Source organism: Camellia sinensis, chromosome 12 (assembly GCF_055761805.1).
Source record: "Camellia sinensis isolate YWXY chromosome 12, ASM5576180v1, whole genome shotgun sequence".
NCBI classification, from domain to species: Eukaryota; Viridiplantae; Streptophyta; class Magnoliopsida; order Ericales; family Theaceae; genus Camellia; species Camellia sinensis.
The window spans coordinates 137,754,274-137,777,846 of NC_138972.1; the positions used below are offsets into that span (position 1 = coordinate 137,754,274).

The 23,573-nt window shown below is 32.4% G+C and overlaps 2 protein-coding genes across 11 annotated transcripts; one reads left to right on the forward strand and one right to left on the reverse strand.

The window, feature by feature from the left end:
- Positions 1-5,566: 5,566 nt before the first annotated feature.
- Positions 5,567-14,758, forward strand: LOC145788932 (oligopeptide transporter 4-like). The gene is made up of 6 exons (XM_082899995.1): positions 5,567-6,202; positions 6,288-6,385; positions 11,335-11,898; positions 12,582-12,834; positions 13,160-13,342; positions 13,946-14,758. The coding sequence occupies exons 1-6, from the start codon at positions 5,675-5,677 to the stop codon at positions 14,558-14,560; spliced, it is 2,241 nt and encodes a 746-aa protein (XP_082756121.1). The 5' UTR covers positions 5,567-5,674; the 3' UTR covers positions 14,561-14,758.
- Positions 11,231-22,309, reverse strand: LOC114308549 (uncharacterized). Of its 10 annotated transcripts, none has more exons than XR_014347299.1 (11): positions 22,006-22,304; positions 20,896-20,997; positions 20,628-20,787; positions 19,929-20,108; positions 18,966-19,100; positions 18,592-18,674; positions 18,136-18,229; positions 17,914-18,013; positions 14,989-15,044; positions 12,665-12,926; positions 11,231-11,720 (listed from the first exon to the last, which is right to left on the reverse strand). XR_014347299.1 is itself a non-coding variant. In XM_082900000.1 (9 exons), the coding sequence occupies exons 1-8, from the start codon at positions 22,242-22,244 to the stop codon at positions 17,924-17,926; spliced, it is 1,083 nt and encodes a 360-aa protein (XP_082756126.1). In that variant the 5' UTR covers positions 22,245-22,302; the 3' UTR covers positions 15,767-16,088; positions 17,914-17,923. The 10 variants fall into 10 exon arrangements, 5 of the variants coding, with proteins under 5 accessions (XP_082756127.1, XP_082756126.1, XP_082756124.1 ...); XR_014347300.1 differs by having other exon boundaries at positions 12,665-12,859; positions 22,006-22,301; XR_014347298.1 differs by lacking the exon at positions 14,989-15,044 and having other exon boundaries at positions 22,006-22,309.
- Between the last annotated feature and the right edge of the window lie 1,264 nt (positions 22,310-23,573).

Consider the following 23,573-nt stretch of genomic DNA (forward strand, 5'->3'; position numbering starts at 1 on the left):
GAGGGAGAGAGTGAAGGTGGAAGTATAGGAAAGGGATAACTTTTTTGTCCAAAAAAATATAACATTTCATGTGCTTGATATTAGCAATAAAATCGTTAATTATTAATTCATCTAGAAATAAAAATGAATAAAAAATGATAATGTTTTTTGGGTAATTAATAAAAATTGATATTGTCATATCTTTTATATTAAATATATATATATATATATATATATATATTTAATTATTCTTATATCATCTATATTAGTTTTGATTCATTTAATTTTACTTAAAAAGGAAGTTGGTGTAATTATTTTAAATTGCAAATTTACTGTATTTTTTTTTTAATTTAAGGAGATATTAATGTAATTTACCAATTAGCAATTTAAAAAAGAAAATTACAAAATTGAGACTATGTATTTGATCACTCATCAATATCATGTCCATTTCCACTCCTTATTCTGTATTTAATTCACATGGAAATGATAATACTACAAGGAATTGACACCAACAACGACAAGATTATCGAATAATTTTTCTTTTGTGATAAATTAAAGACAATGAAAATAATGTGTTGAAGATTATTCCCGAGCTTTGTTTTGTTTTGTTTTTATTAAGGTGTATTTTAATAATAATTTTCATAATACTATTTTGTGATAAGTAGAAAAACTTGTTTTCCATTTTACACACTATCTTCCCCCACTCACTTGTTTTGACTTTCCATTATCAACCTTAGAGCATCTCTAATGGAGTTGTTATTTCGCTTGTCAAAGCAAAAAAATGACAAGAATGGCAAAAAGTTATCTCCAATGGTCTACTATTTCACTTGTCAAAGATGGCAGATGCCATATGTGTTCTCAAATTTGGCAAATGAAATAGCAGATGCCAAGTTTGCTAAATCAGCAAAAATCAACAGCAATTTGGCACCAAATTCAATTGAAAACAACAGAATTAATCCAGTATGGAACCCATTTTTCAGAATCAAACCCAATTTTCAGAATCAAACAAATTTCAGAATGAAATTGACAAATCCAAATTCAGTTTCTCAAAAAAAAAAAAAATTTAATTCATTTATCACAAAATCAATAAGATTTGAGTATGTATATAGATGGATGAACAGATATCAAAAATTCAATAAGACATATATATCAAAAATTGATAGATGAACAAAAATTGATCCCAAAAAAAAAATGAAGAAAATTTGAAAAAAAACATACCAAATTTGAGTTGGATGAAGATCCGGTTTGAATCCATCGCCAACTTTGCGTTTCAAAAATCACGATCACCTCATATCCACATCAACAACCAGAAAAATAAAGAAAAAATCAACACATGAAGACTGGGAAGAAGACAGATCAAAACATATATATATGTATATATGAGTATGTATATAGATGGAGATCGTACCACAGACAGATCAGAGGTGAAGATGACTATGTATACAGACATATCGTATACATCAGATATGAGTATTTTTACAGACAGATCGGATATGAATATGTATACAGACAGATCGTACCACAGACAGATCGTACACCGATCGGAGGTGAAGATTGAGAGGGAGACAGACCGGAGCTTCATAGGTAAAGAGAGAAAGAGAGAGAGACGTTTCGATCATAGAGGAGGAGAAGTGACTGGGTGAAAACAGAGAAAGGGGGAAGACAGATTGAGAGAGTAAGAGGGAGACAGAGTGAGAGAGGGAGAAGACAGAGTGAGAGGGAGAGAGAGTGAGAAACTGAAGAGGAGACCGAGTGAGAGAGTCAGAGAGGGGTTTCGATCATGGAGGAGAATGGGGAATGGTTTGAGAAGAGGGAAACAAAGTGCGAGAGTGAAAGGGAGACAGAGTGAGAGAGTGAGAGGAGTTTCGATCATAGAAGAGAATGGAGAGTGGTGAGAAGAGGAAGACAGAGGGAGAGGAAGATGGTGGATCATTCTAGATGTTTGGAGACAGAGTGATGCCTCAGGCCTCGTTTGGGAACAGGCTAATTTAGTAACTTTTGGCTATTTGGCTAAAATATGAGCTAAAAAAAACTAGTATGTTTGGGATGACTTTTTAACTTTTTACGAAAAGATGTGCAAAAAGTAGAGAGAAAAGAGAATCTTTAACTTTTTGGTATGAGTTGTTGGTTTTTTGACTTTTTTAGTAACTTTTTGACTTTTTGGGTAAATAGGTTGGTTCCCAAACGAGGCCTCAGTGTATAAAAGAGTTGTTGGGCTCTGTTTGGTTTTTTTTTTTTTAAATATTAATTATATTAATCAAACATTTTTTTTTTCCAATTTTTCATTTTTTAAATTTTTTTATATTTGTCTAGTTGGGAATGATATAAATATATAATTTTTTTAACAAATAAATAAAAAAAATATCACAAAAGACAAAAAATAAACAAAAATAAAATTACAAAAAAACTTATATCCAAACAACACCTACAAATTTAAAAGAAAAATTCGTTGAGATTTGTCAAAATAGCAAATGATCATTGGAGCACTATTGTTATAATTTGATAAAATAATACTATTCATTATCAAATTATAACAATAACAATAACATTATAACAATAATAATTGGAGATGCTCTTACAAACACCAAAGTTAATTATAGTTAATAGACTAGGCTCTGTTTGGCAAAAGCTAAACGGGATTTTTTTGGCTATTTTAGCCACAAAAGATAAAATAAACTATTTTAGTCACAAAAAATAAAATATCACATCCAATCCATAATCATTACATTCTTCTCTCACAAAAAAAACTAAAAAAATTAAAAAAAATTTCTCAAACTAAATTTTTTAACTCAAACTAAAATAATTAAAAAAATCAAAAAACCAATCCCTTTCTCAAACGGAGGCTAAAAGCTAGCCTTCCCATCATCCCGAAAACCCAATTATATACCCCTTCCTATGCCACTCAACTCATCTTTGGTTTAGCTTGGTTCACTTATATTTCTCCCCTCTCTCTCTCTCTCTCTCTCTCTCTCTCTCTCTCTCTCTCTCTCTCTCCGCATGGAAACTTTAGAAGTACAAACACCATATCCAGCCACTACTACTACAATCACCACCGTCGGTCAGGATGACTACGACGATGATGTCTCCCCTGTGGAACAAGTCCGCCTAACCGTAACCAACACTGATGACCCGACCCTACCCGTATGGACCTTCCGGATGTGGTTCCTCGGCATATTATCGTGTTCTCTCCTCTCTTTCCTCAACCAATTCTTCTCATACCGAACCAATAGCATAGTTAGTTTATTTGTTGTTGTAATAGTTAGTTAATTCATTTTGTAATAGTTAGTTAATTAGCTTAGCTAGTTAGTTTATTCAGACCCCCCTGCGCGAGAGCACAATTGTAATAATGGGTATGTCTTCCAACCCTACGCCTTTCTCCCTTTTATTTACTTGCTTATGATGGTTAGTTTAGAACATCATGTTTTGTTTAGCATCTATCATGCCTGGCATCCATTGTGTTGCATGCATTGAGCTCAGCGCATCATTCTAACTTGCATTGTTAGTTAATACTTCTTTGAGTACGTGCTTAGACCGCATGCTGTCAAATTGATTCATATGCCATATTAGTAGCTGAGCCTAGTAATTGCATATTGTATGTGTCGCATTAGTCATAGTGTATAGTTAGGATCATGCATTATTCTAACTATGTCATCTTTTTTGGCTTGGAGTACTAAGTTAGCTTTTATTTGCTTTGGCATATTACATGAGTGTGGCTGTTGCCACGTTCAGAATGCTTACCATGAGGCTAAGTGCTTAGATGATAAACTACTTGAATGCCTATGAATGAAGGCTAATTGCTTAAATTGGAATAATTTGAGTAATGTACATATGCGATCACTTTTTCAAGTGGTACATATTCAAAACAATTTTCAAAACAAACATGAAATCAAGTGTTCGAATTTTTGCAAATTAGTCTATACTTGTATGCGCATCACATAGTAACAATAGCCTAATAACCAGAACAAGAGCATATAATGTAAATAAGAATCACATCATGATTAGTAGAGGTCGATCTTTGATCCGACGAGCGTGGGTGCTCAATTCATGACCTTCCCTTGTCATACCTAAGTTCCTGAGCCGATACAATCTTGGTGATGACAGACATTTGGAACGAGTCATGGGTTTCCTAAATTTCTCAAAAATATTTAGGTGGCGACTCTATATCTGACAAAACAATCCATTTTTGGCAATTTGATTCAAATCAATTTTCCTAAAAGATTTGCCAGATTTGGACTCTTTGGTGTTTATCTATTTCACATTGCACTTGTGGAATCAGATTTAGAACCGCGGGAGTTTGTTAATTTATATATTCTAAATTCTAAGCAATGTTAAAAATAAATGTAATTTATATATTCTAAATTCTAAGCAATGTTATATGTAACTATTATAATCTATAGGACGAGAAGTTATTGGTTATTCTTGGATATCGTGATGTGGTGCTCTAATGTTATGTTTGGTTGGTGATTTAAAAAGAGGTTTGAAAAAGTAAAAGAAAAAGATGTGTGAAACTATGTGAAATGTAGACATATTTTATTTACATTTCATTTACTTTTTATCTTTTTATTTTTAAATCCCTTCTCAAATCTCTCAACCAAACACAGTAGTATTATGATTAGTAGAAGGAGTGTAGTCTACAAATTTATATTGGGTAATTGGAGAATATAAAGGAGTATTAAAATTTATTCTAGATGTTTGGAAACAGAGTGATGCCTCAGGCCTCGTTTGGGAACAGGCTAATTTAGTAACTTTTGGCTATTTGGCTAAAATATGAGCTAAAAAAAGCTAGCATGTTCGGGATGACTTTTTGACGTTTTACGAAAAGATGTGCAAAAAAGTAGAGAGAAAAGAGAATCTTTAACTTTTTTGTATGAGTTGTTGATTTTTTGACTTTTTTAGTAACTTTTTTACTTTTTGACTAAATAGGTTAGTTCCCAAACAAGGCCTCAGTGTATAAAAGAGCCATTGGGCTCTGTTTGGTTTTTTTTTTTTTAAATATTAATTATATTAATCAAACATTTTTTTTCTCCCAATTTTTCATTTTTTAAATTTTTTTATATTTGTCTAGTTGGAAATGATATAAATATATAATTTTTTTAACAAATAAATAAAAAAATATATCACAAAAGACAAAAAATAAACAAAAATAAAATTACAAAAAAACTTATATCCAAACAACACCTACAAATTTAGAAAGAAAATTAGTTGAGATTTGTCAAAATAACAAATGACCATTAAAGCACTATTGTTATAATTTGATAAAATAATACTATTTATTATCAAATTATAATAATAACAATAATAATTGGAGATGCTCTTACAAACACCAAAGTTAATTATAGTTAATAGACTAAGGCCATGTTTGTTTAGACGGACTGGATTAGCATTCCCATGACTAATAGTCCTAAGACTACGAATCCATTGGATTATGTATCCTATCTTAACTAATAGTCAAGTTTAAAATAATTAGTCTATACTTCAATTGTTTAACCAAATATCAAATTAATAATTATATTAGATTATTAGTCTAATCCCAAACTCATATCCACCCAAATAAATATAGCCTAAAAGCATTAGCCTACCCATCATCCCCAAAACCCAATTATATACCCCTTCCTATGCCACTCATCTCATCTTTGGTTTAGCTTGGTTCACTTATATATCTCCTCTCTCTCTCTCTCTCTCTCTCTCTCTCCGCATGGAAACTTTAGAAGTACAAACACCATATCCAGCCACTACTACTACAATCACCACCGTCGGTCAGGATGACTACGACGATGATGTCTCCCCTGTCGAACAAGTCCGCCTAACCGTAACCAACACTGATGACCCGACCCTACCCGTATGGACCTTCCGGATGTGGTTCCTCGGCATATTATCGTGTTCTCTCCTCTCTTTCCTCAACCAATTCTTCTCATACCGAACCGAGCCGCTTATCATAACCCAAATCACCGTCCAAGTCGCCGTCCTCCCCATCGGCCACTTCCTCCACGCTGTCCTCCCAAAGGCTCAGTTCCGGATCCCTGGGTGCGGATCCAAGTTGTTTTCTCTCAACCCGGGCCCATTTAACATGAAGGAGCATGTACTTATTACTATTTTTGCTAATGCCGGAAGTGCTTTTGGAAATGGACCAGCTTATGCTGTTGGCATTATTGATATCATCAAAGCATTTTACAAAAGGAAAATCTCATTTCTGGCTGGTTGGTTGCTTATCGTCACTACCCAGGTAATAAAATTGTTTTCTCAGTGATTGGTTGAGTTTTTTTTAGAAAGTGTTTTTCTTGTTTTATGAAAACAAAATATTATTGCAGGTGTTGGGATATGGATGGGCTGGGTTGCTGAGGAAGTATGTGGTGGAACCGGCCCACATGTGGTGGCCCAGCACTCTCGTTCAGGTCTCTCTTTTCCGGTAAGTCGTCTCCGGCCCGGCCTTTTAAGCTCAATCCCACTTCGTTTGGGATATAGGTTAACTTTTTAAGTTTTTTTTTTTGTTTTTTTACTTAGATTAGGTGACTATGGAATGATTTGAGAAGTTAATTAAAAGTTGATTTTTGAATTTTTTTTTATTTTTAAAAATATGAGAAGTATTGTGGCTCTAAATGTTTTAAAAATTAAAAACTAACTTTTAACTAACTTCTCAAATTATTCTTAAATGTTAGGACATACTGTAAAATAGCTCTCCTCCAACATCACTCAGTTGTTTGCGACCTTTCACTTTATCCAACCATCTACCTAACTTTCTCCGCCTATCCCACTCAAATTTTGACAGTTTTTTTCTCGTAAGAGAATCTTAACAAGTTAAGTTTAAAAATATTTTACAAGTTTGTTAATTACAGATATTTGGGTTTAGGTCATTAAGTTCATGAAAAATTATCTGAGTTTTCAAATAAAACTCTTAGAATGGTATGTTAGAATATGTGTCATCTTTTGATTTGTTAGATACTCAATGATTGAGATCACATCATTGTGAACGAATTTGTAAGTCAAATGTGTGAGTCTTTAATATCACTCTAAGTTTATATATATTGTAAAAAAAATTCAAGATACTCGAATTTATGATTAGCTTAATTGAAACTCATTCGAAATCAATCTAAAAATTAAACAAATCAATCTAAGATATATTGTAAAACGCATTAAAATTTTCAATTAAACTTTAACTCAGTACTCCGCTGGTTTACTAGAACTAATAAAAAAGGTTACACAATTACTTTCAAGAAAATAAAAAAGTATGCAAAAAGTGTCAAAAGTTGGGTCTCAGCCAATCTGTCACAGGCCCACTTGAGCCACTTGCGGAGACGCCGTGCCAAATTTTAAAATCTTAGAAGAAAAAAAAAAAAAAACCTTTAAAAAAAAATATTGAATAATTGATTAATTTTGTATGTTGATCTTACTATATAATTATACATCTCGATTGTATGTTACTTTTCAGATTCAATTTTTAATCATTGTTTCTTAGTCGTAGACTTTTTGATCTTAGGCCAAGTTTGGCTACAAAGAAAAAAGTGCACTTATTTCATCTTTTTATCTTTTTTGAGTCACATCAATCAACATCTCCTCTCTACTTTTTCTACACATAATACAAAAAAAGTCAAAAAGTACACTTAATTAGTCTTCCCAAACTAGGCCTTAATATTTAATCATATGTTACTAATATGTATTTACCCTGATATGCTTTTGGGTTTTTATTATTATACATATACATATTTATAAAAATAAAAATTAGTTTTGTGTAAACAGTATCCAAAACAGTGATCCTTTCCTTCAAAAAGTATGTTGCTTTGACCAAGTGGTAGATTCTTTTATTTCCGATCAATAAAAAATTGAGTTTTATTTACACGCAGTATTTTTTATTTTATTTTATTTTATTTGTTTTTGTTTACACAGTATCATATGTGAACAAAACTGCACTTCATAAAATATTAAAAAAAAATGCACAAAAAAGTTGGATTTGTAGTGTAAATTTAAATATGAGAAATGTTTGGGATCCCTTTGGGAATGACCTCATACTCCCCAAGTGATCTTGACCCTTTATGTATGTGTGAGGTTCACATCATGAATTATCTACATCTATAAGGGTCTTGTGATAGTGAAAATTTCAATCATTACTCTTTAAATATTATGAATGTAAAATGTACTCGAAATAAATGTAATTTATATATTTAAATTCTAAGCAATGTTATATGTAACTATTATAATCTATGGGACGAGAAGTTATTGGTTATTCTTGGATATCGTGATGTGGTGTCTAATGTTATGTTTGGTTGGTGATTTGAAAAGAGGTTTGAAAAAGTAAAAAAAAAAATGTGTGAAATTATGTGAAATGTAGATATATTTTATTTATATTTCATTTATTTTTTATCTTTTTATTTTTAAATCTCTTCTCAAATCTTCCAACCAAACACAAGAGTATTATGATTGGTGGAAGGAGTGTAATCTACAAATTTATATTGAGTAATTGAAGAAAATAAAGAAATATTATAAAATATGATTGGCGTAAGATATGATCAGGTGACACGGCAAGACCAACCAATAATTCTTCTTATAGGACATACTTTTGTTTTTTATTTATCATATATTTAGGGTGGTCACATGCAAACAGATCATTTTATTTTTTCTTATTTTTAATTCATACATGCAAACAGATCATTAACAGCTGGCATTTAGTCCCCCAACTAGATAATTTCTGCCCAACGAGATATTGCAATTTGCATGCATTCTTAATTAATTAAAGTCAACTCGGAGCAGTCAACAACTGTAGAGAGATCGATCTCATATTTTGTAATCTGGGTTTTTTTATTTTATTTTAAATTTTTTTTTAACAATACGTTGCATGTTTTTTTGATTTTAAGAAAAAAAGGGAATAAATAAAATATAAATAAATAAATAAACAAACTGAGAATCTTTTTAAGATTGCCTTTTGTGGAGTCCACCTTCACACTCTCTTCGAGTCTGCCGACTTGGAGTCCCATTCAATCACCGTGTTTGATATAATTTTTTATAAATTAAAAATTAATAATAAAAAATAAAATTATTTTTTAATAATTAACTTATATAAGTTATTTATTTTCATGAGTTATAAATAGAAATTATATTAAACACTATATAAAATTTTAAAAACAAAATAAATTATAAATCTATAAAGCTGCACCAAACCGTCTCAAATGGTAGTGGCTTCTATTAAAAAATTTAATTAATAGAATTTTGCACAAAATAAAATATTGTAGAGAATTGTAAATTTATAAATTGCACAAAACAATCCTAACATGTGATGATGTGTGGTCTACTCTCACAGTGAGTAAGCAATAAAAAATATTATAAAAAAAAAAATGTGACTGTAATAGGACTCATCAACTTCAAGCCATTGTGGGAGAATTTCTCTCTTTCTTTCTTACTTTTTATTTTTTATTATCTTTTTTGCTTTTAAGGTTATGAATAATTGGAACTATATGTTTCAGTAAAATAAAAAAAATAAAAAAAGTATCTAATGCCTTTTTGGTTATCATATTCACTATTTTTGTTTTGGCTTCTTGAGCTTTGAAAATATAAATAATCAGGAATTCAAAAACACAAACATTATTTTTTGGGGACCTTGTTTTCATTTTATTATTATTAGTCTTCGTTTGAAATGTGAGTTAATTTTTTAATTTTTTTAATTTTTTTTTACTATTTTAGCCTGGAATTAAAAAGTCTTATTTGGGATAATTTTTTTTTGATAATATTATGATTTAGATGTGATATTTTGTCTTATTTCGTTAAAATAATTAATTTTGTTATATATGGCTATTTTAACCCAAATGGACATGCCAAACATAGCCTAAGTCTATATTTCTGAATCCGAAAACTAATAAAAATATTTAAAACATCAAATACATCATGCAAAACTTATTTTCTTTTTTTTCTTATAAATTATTGAAAACATGAGGTATTCTCAAATATTATATATATATATATATATATATATATATATATATTAAGAAAAACCTATTAATAAAAATGGTAATGTCAATCCATATCAGACACAGACTGCTATTGTGGATCCAGATTTGAGGCTAGTCAAATTTCTCAACTTCAACAAATGTGATATTTGATCATTGAAATTGTCATGCTGACCTTGACTTTCCTAAACCCTATCGAAATTAATTGCTCTATTTCTTCGTATGGTGGGCCAAGTAAATCTTTGATACCTACAAATCACTTATATCAATTACGACTAAACCAAACCTGTAATTCATCCCAATGCAAGAATCCCTTTCACCACGAGTTGCATTTCAACTCTCTTTATTCCATTGTTTCAGGAATGAAAACGTGATTCCTAGTTTGATTCCTTAGACAAAATGAGATTCCACATTAAGTACGGAATTCTACTCCAGTCCTAAAAAAATTTGTCTTGTTAAAGAATAAAGCAAGTAGATTGAGGATTTCTAACTTAGCCAAACATTCGAATCGGAATTAAACATGAATATTATTACTAATAATCAATGTGTTTGATTTCATTTTTTTTGAAAATTTAAAATTTTTTTGTTTTGTTTTTTAGTGAATATTTTTTAAATTTTAAACAATTTTTTTATTTTTTTTAGATGCACCTTACTTAGATGTATCTAAATAGTAAAATATTTGTGAAAAAATATTTTAAAAAATTAATAAATACAAAAAAATACGAAAAATATATTGAATTTTCTTTTCTTTTCTTTTTTTTTTTTTGTATTTTTTGGGATGTACTAATAAGTACACACTTTTTATCTTTTTTCCATCACATCACCTCTCTTTTCGTAAAAAATCAAAAAGTGCACTTATTTAGATTATCTCAAATCACCTCTTAGTGCATTTTTTAAAGGCTTTTTTCACAAATATTATACTTTTTAAATGTATTTATGTTAGGTGTCTAAAAATTAAAAAAAATTCATTAAAAACATTAAAATACGGAAAAAAATAAAATAAAATTTTTTGAAAACCAAAACCAAACAAAGTGAATAGCATTCCTGATAATGTGATTCTCATTCTCTCTATGAAACCAAAGATTTTTCTTCAATAATCACATCAGGTAGAATAATGCTATATGTATCAAGTAGTGTACTAACTAATATACCAATTGATGATGTGACATAATTTTAAAAAAAATTCGGATTTATAATTTGTATGATGAGTAAAGTCAATAATAATATCATAACTAATATTAGTATAGTTGTTAGTACACTAATTAATGCATGTAACACCAACCCATCAGGTATTCAAAGTGCACCCCCAAACAGCAAAATTATTATGGAAACAAAGAAGAACAATATATATATAGTCCACTGATACACGTGTTCTCCATAACTGACTAACCTGAAGAGGAAATGTTTGATCTCAAATTTGCAGGGCTTTGCATGAAAAAGACGAGGCACGCATGTCAAGGGCAAAGTTCTTCCTAATTGCACTATTTTGCAGCTTTTCCTGGTATCTGGTCCCTGGATACCTCTTCACAACACTCACAAGCATCTCATGGGTCTGCTGGATTTTCTCCAAGTCGGTCACTGCCCAACAGATTGGATCGGGCATGAGAGGCCTTGGACTCGGAGCACTAACACTCGACTGGACTGCTGTTGCATCCTTCTTGTTCAGCCCTCTCATATCCCCTTTCTTTTCCATTGTCAATGTCTTCCTCGGGTACACCTTGATCGTCTACATTGCAATCCCCATATCCTATTGGGGCCTAGACTTGTACGGTGCTAAAAGATTTCCCATCTTCTCCTCACACTTGTTCACTGCACAAGGTCAGAGGTATAACATATCAGCTATTGTGAACAAGAAGTTTGAGATAGATATGGCTCAGTATCAGCAGCAAGGACGGCTACATCTAAGCATGTTTTTTGCACTCACTTATGGTTTTGGTTTTGCCACAATTGCATCCACTCTTACGCATGTGGGCCTCTTCTATGGAAGGTAAACACTTTATCCAAAGGTGCCTTAGGTACAATATTACTGTCAGCATCACGGCATGACTACATCATTAAAACAAGTTTTTTTCCCCACATTTTTATGAGCTCCAACTCAAATCAAATTTTTGTGTGAATAATTTGTACAAATCCCAAGTTGAGAACATGTATCAATGATAAGAGTAAGATTTTTTATTTTTGGATAGGCAAGAACATAGAAAATGATGAGAACATACAACATATTATCTTGCACAATCCATATCTTATATTTCCTGTGCCTTTTAATCATTACAAACCCAATTAAAACATTCAACACTTTGGCAACTGTTTTTTGCTACAAAAAAATGGAAAACAAAAATAATACCAACAATGGCCTTATGTTCCCAAACCCCAAAAGGCTTTGTGGATTCTCAAGACTCTTTAAATTTCCATTTTTACCCAAATGAGAGTTTTCAAAACTGAACACCATTTCAATAATTTTTATGAACTCTCAGTTTTCCACATGTTCTTTAATGTTATCACATGAAACTAATAACTAATAAGATAAATATATGTTCATACATATATGATTACAAGATCAAGTGAAGGAAGAGAAAAAAGAAAAGAAAAGAAAAAGAAGAGGCACTTTGATATTCATTTTCGGTATTTTTTGACACTTGGATAAGAAATGCATTCATGGTGATTCTACAGGGAGATATACGATCGATTCCGTGCTTCGTACACTGGTAAGGAGGATATCCATACAAGATTGATGAGAAAATACGAGGACATACCTTCCTGGTGGTTTTACGTGTTGCTTGGAGTGACAGTTGCAGCCTCTTTTGTACTTTGCATCTTCTTGAACAATCAGGTTCAGATGCCATGGTGGGGACTCATATTTGCTTGCATCATCGCCTTCATTTTCACCCTTCCAATCAGCATCATAACTGCTACAACAAATCAGGTGCCTGAGCAGTCTCTTTTAGTCCCTTCATTTATGTGTTAGCTTTGCATCATGATAAGTAAATAATGTATCATTTCCTTACCCTGCACAAGCTGAACATGAATAATGTTCTGTTAGTGTAAAACCATTTCAAGCCTCATGGCCAAGAATTCAAAATACCATTTCAGGCCCTGGTAAAATTATATTTAAAAAGTTGTAACAAATAGGAAATCTGCAATTGTTAAAACATTTTTTGTCTCTAAAATCAAAGTCGTGTTATTTTCCTAGACATTGACGTGAAATCTGTTTCCTGTCCCCCCCTAATGCTCTAATATTTTATACGCAGACACCAGGCCTGAACATAATCACAGAGTATGTCATGGGTCTTATATATCCAGGAAGACCAATAGCTAACGTGTGCTTCAAAGTCTATGGTTATATGAGCATGTCTCAGGCCGTCTCTTTCCTCAGTGATTTCAAGCTTGGACACTACATGAAGATCCCTCCAAGATCAATGTTCTTAGTTCAGGTAAATTATATTTTCCCTACAAATCTGACATACCGTATATATATATATATATATATAACAGAACACATACAAATCTGCCACATATGTTCACAATTCAGCATCTAGATATTTGTGGACCACTAGAAACATAATAATCCATTGATGCTGCAATAGAAGTACATAGAAATAGTTTCTTATTGCAAGAAAAAAATGCTGTGGGATTAAATGAAATACTTCCCCATGAAAAGTCAGTGGTAGGAGCATTCACACTACTATATAACATACACATCGACTAATCCCAGGGCCTTGAAATTAATGACTAGGCAAACCTCAAGTGGCCCCTTGGGTTGACTCGAACTCGAGACCTTGGATCGTATCCTCTCAAGTCTTTACTACACGGCCAACCTAAAGGTTTAGCTTTGATACAATGTTAGATTATCCCAAAAGCTTAAGTTGTTAGGAAATTGTTCCTCAATGTATATCAAGCTATTCAATAGTTTCACCCAAACTTGAAAGGTTTATTGTTACTGCAAATCATTCCAAGGATAGTTTTCCTTCTCTTTTAGAAATTATTTCAGACATTTGCTTCCGTACAATCTGTGACATATATTACTCATATTACAGTTCATAGGAACAATCATTGCGGGTACTATAAACATTGCAGTGGCATGGTGGCTGCTCAACTCTATTACGAACATATGCCAGGATGATCTCCTTCCAGCTGACAGTCCGTGGACATGCCCTGGTGATCGGGTTTTCTTTGACGCCTCGGTTATATGGGGTCTGGTAGGGCCTAAACGGATTTTTGGAAGCCTTGGAAACTATAGTTCCATGAATTGGTTCTTTCTTGGAGGTGCAGTGGGACCAATTATCGTTTGGCTCTTCCATAAGGCATTTCCCGAGCAGTCGTGGATTCCTCTGATTAACCTTCCAGTCCTTTTGGGAGCAACAGCTTACATGCCACCAGCAACAGCAGTTAATTACAATTCGTGGATCCTAGTTGGAACAATTTTCAACTTTTTCATCTTTCGTTACAGAAAGAAGTGGTGGCAAAGGTACAACTATATTCTTTCAGCGGCTCTGGACGCAGGGGTGGCTTTCATGGCTGTGCTGCTATACTTGTCAGTTGGCATGGAGAATAAAGGAATCACTTGGTGGGGCACAAATGGTGAACATTGTGACTTGGCAACTTGCCCAACAGCTAAGGGCATAGTGGCAGATGGTTGTCCAGCGAACTGATGCACTAATTCTTGTATATTATGCAAATTCTTAGCTCAAAATTTCACAGCATAAAATTAGCAAGGCACATGATGGCCAGAAAAAACACAGCACCACATGGGAATTTGTATGTTTCATACAGATTTATTTATTTTTATTTTTCCCAGTTGTGTAAGTTCCATATGGATTTCACTGTTTTATAGTAGGTTTACTTTTGAATACGGATATTAAACAATCCCCCACTCTCCCCAAAAATAAAAGTACATAAATACATAAACACATCGACAAGTAAATAAAGGTGAACACTCACTCAGCAATTATAGCGAAGGGCATTATGCAAGATGGCTGCCCAATAAACTACTTAGCAAATGCTGGTGTATTTCATATGTAAATGGGCTATCATAGAAGCTATCAAGCTAAGAGCACAGTTACGAGCATGAGAAAATCACCTTCTGCATATAATTCAGAACGTTAGGTTAGTTCCAAATCTGCTTCTCCCAACGCCCTGCATTGGCAAGACTAGCATTGGGTAAGAGCTCAAACACCATGAATTGAACCCCTAAATTCACTTCTCCTTTGTCACACCTATACCACTATGCTACAATGCCCTAGGCACTGATGTAGTAGAACTCAGAGACTTCATTCCCAAGCAAATCATAGGACTTATGTGTGTATAATTAACATCGGAGAAGCATGGACCCGTGACACGACACGGATACGACACGGACACACTGACACGTTAATTTTTAAAAAATACAGGACACGATACGTGGGAGACACGCATGGAATATATAATTTTATATATTTATTATATATTATATATATAAATATATCATTCAAATATAATATAAAATGCAATATGAAACTAATTTCTATAAATTTATATGGTTTTATTTTATTATTATATCTTAAATTGTTGTATTCAAGCTTATAATTAATTTCACATGTATCTAATCGATAGACACGTGTGTTTAAGTGATTGACACATGTTTCCTCCAAGTGTTCAAAGAGTGTTTGGATCTTTAAAAAAAATTTAAAAATAGGACACGTTTTGAAGAGTGTCAGACACGTATCCTAAGAGTGTCCAAAGAGTATCGGTGTCCGACACGAACACGACACGGATACGTCACCTTCTTAGAAGTGTCCGTACTTCTTAGATTAACATGCAGCTTATATTTATTATTATTATTTTTATTAGCAACAAATATGTTCCATCAAAGTTGAACATTTTTTTTTATACAACAAAAAGGACATTTTTTGAGATACAAAAAGAGGACAAGTAGTCTTCTACATATGCAAACACATCACCAAAAAAAATAAAAGAAGAACAAACAAAGAAATCACTTACAAATCACAAACCGCTCTCCAATCTTTAGAACTAAAAAAACAAAGTGGGAAGAATTGCAACCAAGCTCAATATAAAGAATCAGGATCCTCTCCTTGCAGCCTTCATCCTTGCGCCCGTCCTTGCAGGCCTTCGGGTCTACTTTTAGACCCAATTTTGATAATCCGAACCGTCATATTTTATGATTTATTCAGTATATCATACCTGTAAAAAATCAAGTTGATCGGATATCAGAAAGTATGTGTTCGAAAAATTGAACTAAAAACTATTTTTTAAATAATTTAATAAACAGTTTTCCAAACACATACTTTCTGATATCCGATCAACTTGATTTTTTACAGGTATGATATACTGAATAAATCATAAAATATGAACGGTTCGGATTATTAAAATTGGGCCTAAAAATAGACCCGAAGGCCTGCAAGGACGGGCGCAAGTACCAGGCTGCAAGGAGAGAACCTTGCAGCCAATATAAAAAGCACAAGCTGACTCCATTTTCCCAAGAAGCATGATTGGTCATTTCAAAATCACAACGCCCAACTATTGTCTTAACTCAAAAAATATAATGGCAAAAACTCCTCATCAGGACATCTACATACATTTATGTAAATTACATATGCATGTATAAATTATATCATTTTGAACCTAAGTGGATGTCTAAATAGTATGAGTGCACAAAAGAACCAACCAAATCAACCTTTATGGGTTGTGTAAGTTCAGCTCTAGCATTGGTTCGGTTCAATTCTGGGTCCAAAAATCCCAGAACCAACCAATCAGTTCGGTTCTCTGGTTGGTGACTGGGTAACCTAAGCCAACCCAAGAACCGAAAAATTTAAAATCGTACAGTTTAATTAACACATCTCAATATTATTGGTTATGATTGTATTATATATCCACACTTATACACATAATCATAAATATAAGAATTGAACAGTCAAGAACTTTTACTGCTTAGAATGAATCTTGTGCTAATTGTTCAACAATCGGATGCTTGGCTGCGCATATATAATGCATTTGGGCGACAAGCTTAACAATCCAGGATCATGCCCATGATGGAGTAAGAATATATCAACTTTTTTCTTTCTTTGGTATTTCCTTCTGTTTTTGATGACATTGTTGTTAGCTATATCCATGTTCAGTTAATCTTTCCTTCTTCTGATTTCATGGTGTCGGTGTCAGTGGCAGTGGCAGTAGTGGGTTGTTTTTCCATTCTGTTTGGAAAGGGGAGGCCTGGTTGGGGGTTTCAATCAATCTTGCTGGTAATTTGAGGCTGTTAAAATCAGTGTACATATATCATATTCAACTCTAATTTCTCCCACACGCATATGTGAAAGCCAAACTAAACCCTCTCACATCCACCAATTAATCATCCTTCTGCCTTTACCTGCTGAACTAGAGAAAGGTGCAGAATAGAAATGTTTTTCATGAGAGCTATTTATGATATTCATGCAAAATACATGGATAAAAAAAAAAAAAATGCAAGCGATTAATTAATCAAAGAAAAGGAAGATTGAAAGGGAACAAGTAGACAAATGCAATCAGACTGATAAGTTTTCATTTTATTTTATTTTCACAAGTACCCAGACTGATAAGAAAATGGAGCACAATTGTGAAATCTTTTACTTTCTATTTTTGTCAAAGTGTACAAACGCACACACACAAAGTATAATGTGGCCAATCAAATGTATAGATTGGAACATCTAGAAGTCATTGGCCAACATCCTCCACATTTTTAATGAGAATTTAGTAAGATCATAAGGGGGTAAATTAAATAAAAAATATCATAACATCATTTCGTACACAATTCAAAGGAGTGAAACAATGACATTGATAAACATAAGATAGCTACTGATAAATGAGAAGATATGAGAGAATAAGAGTAGCCGCACTAAATGATTCTATAAAGAGAATTGTTTGGGAATTCAGATGACTAGGTACTAGTAGCACAAGTCAGTGGAAATGCTTCCATGGATTACAACATTTAAAGAACCAATTTACTACTGTCTAAAAAGGGTAAATAATGACATACCTTAATGTTTTCATGGTTGGTGTACTGAGAGCCACTGGTTATACTCATCCATCCTTATTATAAAGGAGCTGGAACTTGGGGAACCTCCTCCACCATATGCCTTTATGTTTAAAACAAGCAATGCAAACTCGATTAAAACTGATCCCAAAACATCCAATCTTAAGGGAGGTAGAAAGAACCAAAAAAAAAAAGAAAAAAAACACTTTTCATCATCATGCACACCTTTGCAACTTCAGAGGTATCAGTAGCAGTATCGGTACTCCTTAAGCACATTTTAAGATTATTACGTTGCATGTAAACAACAGCTCCTATGGGCCTGACATCACAAATGCGCATATTCAAGGAGATATGTATTGCACATTAATTAGCAATAATCTAAGAAAATGTTTAGTATTTTGATAAGAAAAGCTCTTCGTTTAAAAACTCGAGTGGTTAAAATTTGAAATGTTCTAACTCGCAATCTGCAACTGTGAGTGGAGGAAACTATTTAAATAGCAGTGCAGCCAACCTTCAAGGTACAGATAATTGATGCTACATAAAGCATGACCTAGTATAGAACCATCAAAAAAGACCTGACACTTAAGTAGATAGATTGATGACAGTTCACATGCCAAAAATATCATTCTAGAAATAAATAATATAGTTAAGTCAATAACATCTATTCCAATAGCAACTTACCTCAATCCAGCTGCAGCACTCTTTATGCTAAGTTCCTTGCCAATTTCATCACTTAAATTAGAATTTCCATCAGCTCTTACTCCCTAAGGACCAGATTCATGGAATCAAAAATTGCTTGAACATTTGAAGAAGATGTAAAAATGTTTGTTCACTAACAGAAGAAGAGGAATGATAATCATTTTAACAAGAAAGAACTCCAATATCTAATGAGGTAGATATGCTTTAAAGACAAATGTTAAAACCAAAAGTTACATAGGGCTTCAGGTGACAAACATTATACATAAAAGCCACATGACAACAGTCTCAAGCAAAATATACCAGGACTAAAATTATTGTGGTTGTTGAAAGATAGCGCTTTAGCATAGCTAGTTTACCAGACACTCCCCATAAAATCCTTTGCCTAAACGAACTTTGAAAACCTTATCCAGCAATTTTTTTGCAGCATCCTGCCGAGTAGATATATAAGAAATTCCCTTGCCAATTAAATCTGCAGAGCTTATCTCCAGTAACTGTAAAAATAGACAGTTTGAGCCAAGTTCAAGAACTGACATTAAAACTCTAAACTAAAGCACAAGAACCATAGATGAAAGGGAAAAAGTGATTCATATGACAATTCATTCTAACTTCAGCCTGTAGATCCAGATTATAAATAAATAAGTAGTGCACACAACTGAACATATCTCTGCTTATACGTTTGCTTCTGAGTAGCATGAATCAGTTTAGAGAAAGTAAAATTCTGTTTGCACACCACATAAAATCTCAGTGCACACCATTTGTGTCGTTTGGATATAAACTTCTGAACAAAAGTCAAATGCTCAGACATAAACTTCCGAACAAATATGAATTGTTCAGATATACATTCCGTTCAACTTTTCATATCCGAACAACTGTTTTTTGTTCAAAAGTTTATGTCCCAACATTTGACTTTTGTACAAAAGTTTATATCCGAACGGCATAAATGGTCTGTACTGAGATTTTTTGTGGTATACAAATAAAATTACCCTTAGAAAAAATATTAACATGGCTGCTCATTTCTACAAGAGAGGTTGCACTTCCTAGAAATCTGCTTGTCTCTTACAAATAGCTGTAAAAAATAGATTTTGATGAATTTTTTAGCTATACAGCACAGATAATATAAATAGACAGCAGGCTTGGAGTTAACATTGCAGCGAGCTCGCATCTCTTTTTCTACTACTATTTAAGAAAATCTCACATGTAAGACAAAAACATTAGGCATGAATATCAAACAAAAGAACAGTAACATTAAACAATATGCTAGTCAAAATAAATTCTATAAAAAAAATACAAGTAGAAACTCAAAATTTGAAGCACTGAACCTGTTCATACATGTGTGGATTAGTGATGCAGTTCAACATAGAACGCCATTCACCAAGCCCAATGTTAAAATCTTTAATGTTTGGTAAAATCCATCGGCGAAGATCTGCATCTTCAATGTACTTAAGAACCAATTCCATGCGATCTCGATCTTTTGGGTTTAATAAACTTTTGACATTGCCCTGTTATACACAAAAATGTTGATAAATAATTAAATAATATTCATCCTAACACTGGTGTTTAAGCTGGTTGCATGAAATTGGGACTTTGGTTTGCAATTCAAATGTTTGGCTTCATGTACTTAAATTTGTCTTGGAACTTAAATTCCCTACACCTCAAAGCCATAAAAATAATTTCCCTACAAAAGCAAAATTTTCACGTTTTGTGTTATCTCTAATTCTGTGGTAGAAAAGATAGCCCCCAATTGTGTTTGGTTGCTTCGAAAAAAAATGGCCCAATTTAAATTCCATTACTTTGTTGCTCTATTTTTTTTTTTTGAGAAACATTACTTTGTTGCTCTATGAAACTAGAGTTTCTGCATTTAATGTGAATGCCACACTCCAATGATATTTGGAATTTTGAATTCAGTTGAATTGAATCATTGAATGGGATCCCAATTCACCACAAGCAAACACAACCTTATATTACCAGAATAATTAGGTGTTAAAGCACACACAGAGAATAATTGCACTTGTACTCACATCACCGTATCTCATCTCTGAAAGTTTTGCAGAGAAGTATTCATACACAGCAGTCGAGCTGCTCTTCTCAATATCAACATGAAATGTGAGGTTCCCACTGCAATCATGGTCAGATGAAATCTTGGACAGCACTGATTTTCTATGATCGAACCCAATCACCCTAATTAAACCAACTTCACATTAAGTGACCATATACTCCAAAAAAAGCAGTGAAATCAAACAACAAAACCACCATTCAAATCAAATTAACACACAAATGTTTGCTTACTCGCATGAAGTTCGCCATGAAAGTTCCACCGCAAATCCTCTCGGCCCAAGAAAATCAAGAAAGTAGCATGTCTTGATCCCTTCAACACACAAATCTTCAACCCTACATTATTTTGAAAACTATAATAATAAAACGGGTAAACAAAACTGTTTGGCTGCTCAAAAGGCTGAGGAAAGATAACATAAGTACAGAATATGAAGTAAATAAATTATTCTTTCCACTAAAATGTAGACTCCTTGGAGAATCTCCAAACATTACTCTTTTTTTCATCAAATTTGAGTGAAATTTGGTTAGATTTTTGATATGATATAGAACACTCCAATCCTACTCTCTTTTCTCTTTTCATCAAATCTTTTTGAAAAAATCTTAAGTGATCCTAAAAAGTTGTTTTAACCATTTACCATAACCAATCCTTACTCTTTTTAAAATTTTGTTGGGAATTGGTGAATAAATCTGAAAATTATAAAGATTGAGCAAAAATATGACTGGTGAAAATTTGGTTAGAGCTTGATTTGGTGAAATGATTGGTGCTGACTCTTCTAGCCCAAAAAGAGCATTTCCAGTCCTTCTATTTTGTTATGAAATTCAAATTTGACGAAAAAAATGGCTGAACTTGCACTCCAACCATTTCAACAAATCTGTATCAAATCAATGGAGAGGCAATTTTTTTCACCAAATTAACCTTAAAATGTGCTTGCACCAAAAAAAAAAAAAAATTTAAATGTGCCAATTTTGAGTGCACACCAAGTGTTTGATGAAATGTTCCTAAGCATCATTCTCATATGTCAAATACCATGCTTACCATGTCAAATGCCATGCAATAGTGTTATGCAACACTCCAATCCTAACTCTATCTTTTTTCATCAAACTTATCCTAAAAAAATCCAAACTTAAAAACATATTGTAAGCCTTTAACCAATTTTTCATTCAAATTTGATGCAAAAATAATAATAATTAAGAATTGGAGATGCTCTTAGAAGACCCAATATCTGTATGAGGATCAGCTAAACATGAATATTACATAAAATTAACAAGCTGCAATATAAGTATGTACATGAATGTTTGTGCATGTGAATGTATATGCGAATTTGTGAGAATGTGTATGTATACCTGAGAGGTTCGACGGAGGAGAAGGGTAGGATGAGGCATGGGAGGTTGAGATGAGAGTGGAAGAGGCGAGCGAAGAGTGCTGAGAAAGCTCCGGAAAACGAAGGGTAGTTGTAGAGAACGATGATTGGGGTTTTTTCTTCGGAGGCTTTTGCTAGGGCTTCCAGTGCAGAGTTTGATCGGAAACTTCGAGTCAGGTTGAACAAGTTCGGAGTCCATCGCCGGAGGAGCCAGAGAGTCATTGGGAATGTTGTAGCAGAGCCGGCTGCGAGAACAGCTTGTTTGGTTTGGTTAGGTTAAGCGGGTTAAACCTAGGAGTAACCCGGGTTTTTTTTTTTTTTTTTTTTTTTTTTTTTTTTTTTTTAATTTTAAAAAAAGGATTCAGAAAAATGTGTTCCTATAATCTATACCGCTTGTGTTATTTTAATTCTTTTATTTTTAATTAATTTAATTTTTATTTTTTTATTACTTTGGTCTAATTACTAATAACATTTGTGTTCCAGTTCAAAAAAAAAAAAAAAAAATTTAAATGTTTTTGACATAAAATAATTAGATCACAACAAGGGGTTGTAGTGTCCCGATTGAGCCTTTTCTCAAGTGTTTTTATTTTATTTTTTATTTATATATATACCAGCGTATGTCCGTATTTGAAGGTACGGTGTAAATAATATTAGGATTATAATATAATTGTAATTGCAACACTATTTAAATTTAAGATTAAAATGCAATTATAAAAATATATTTAATAGACTACACTCTGCAATTCCAAACAAATCAAATATATAAAAAAAATTAAATATCAAATAATGCACACCAACTAGTACTCTGCAATTTAAAAGAAATACAAATGTTTACTTTAACATGGTTTGTTTACTTTAACATGGTTTAGAAAAATATTTTACAATCAGTCAAAATAATTGAATAAATATTTTAAAACAATAACTCATAAAAATCTGCATAAAAAAGAGTATACAACACTATGCAATTCTTACAAAAATCTATATAAAAAAAATTAATAAATATTCGAAAAAAAAACTTTTTAAAAATGTTAAGAAACCATACTACGGGATTTGCATGTTCCTTTCCTTTACCAGAAGGGGTAGCCTTTTCTGTCTCCTTTGATATTACTTTGTGTTTTTCCTTTTCCTTTCCCCATAAAAAATAAGTAGAATATATAATTCAAATATATTTTTGAAATGATAAGAAAATGCATGCGAATATAAGTTACTTGTAGGCTTACCTCACGAATGCGAATAGTATTAAGGTCACGCTCATCGCGGACAACAATATTAACATTTCTTTCTTGAAGAAATTGAATCTATATATACAAAAACTTTAGAGTGATAAATAAAAATTTATACACATAAATAAGAAAAAAAATCATTTATTTCTTGATATTACTGTTCGGCGTAAGTCTTCATCCACCTATAAAGTATGAGAGAAAAAACATTTATTAGAAGAAAATTAGATATGATAAGTTTAAAAAAAATAAATAAATAGGCCTTACATTATAAGAGAGGTATTTAAATTTCTATGGAGGGAGAAAAAAAAAAAGAACACTTACTTGACCG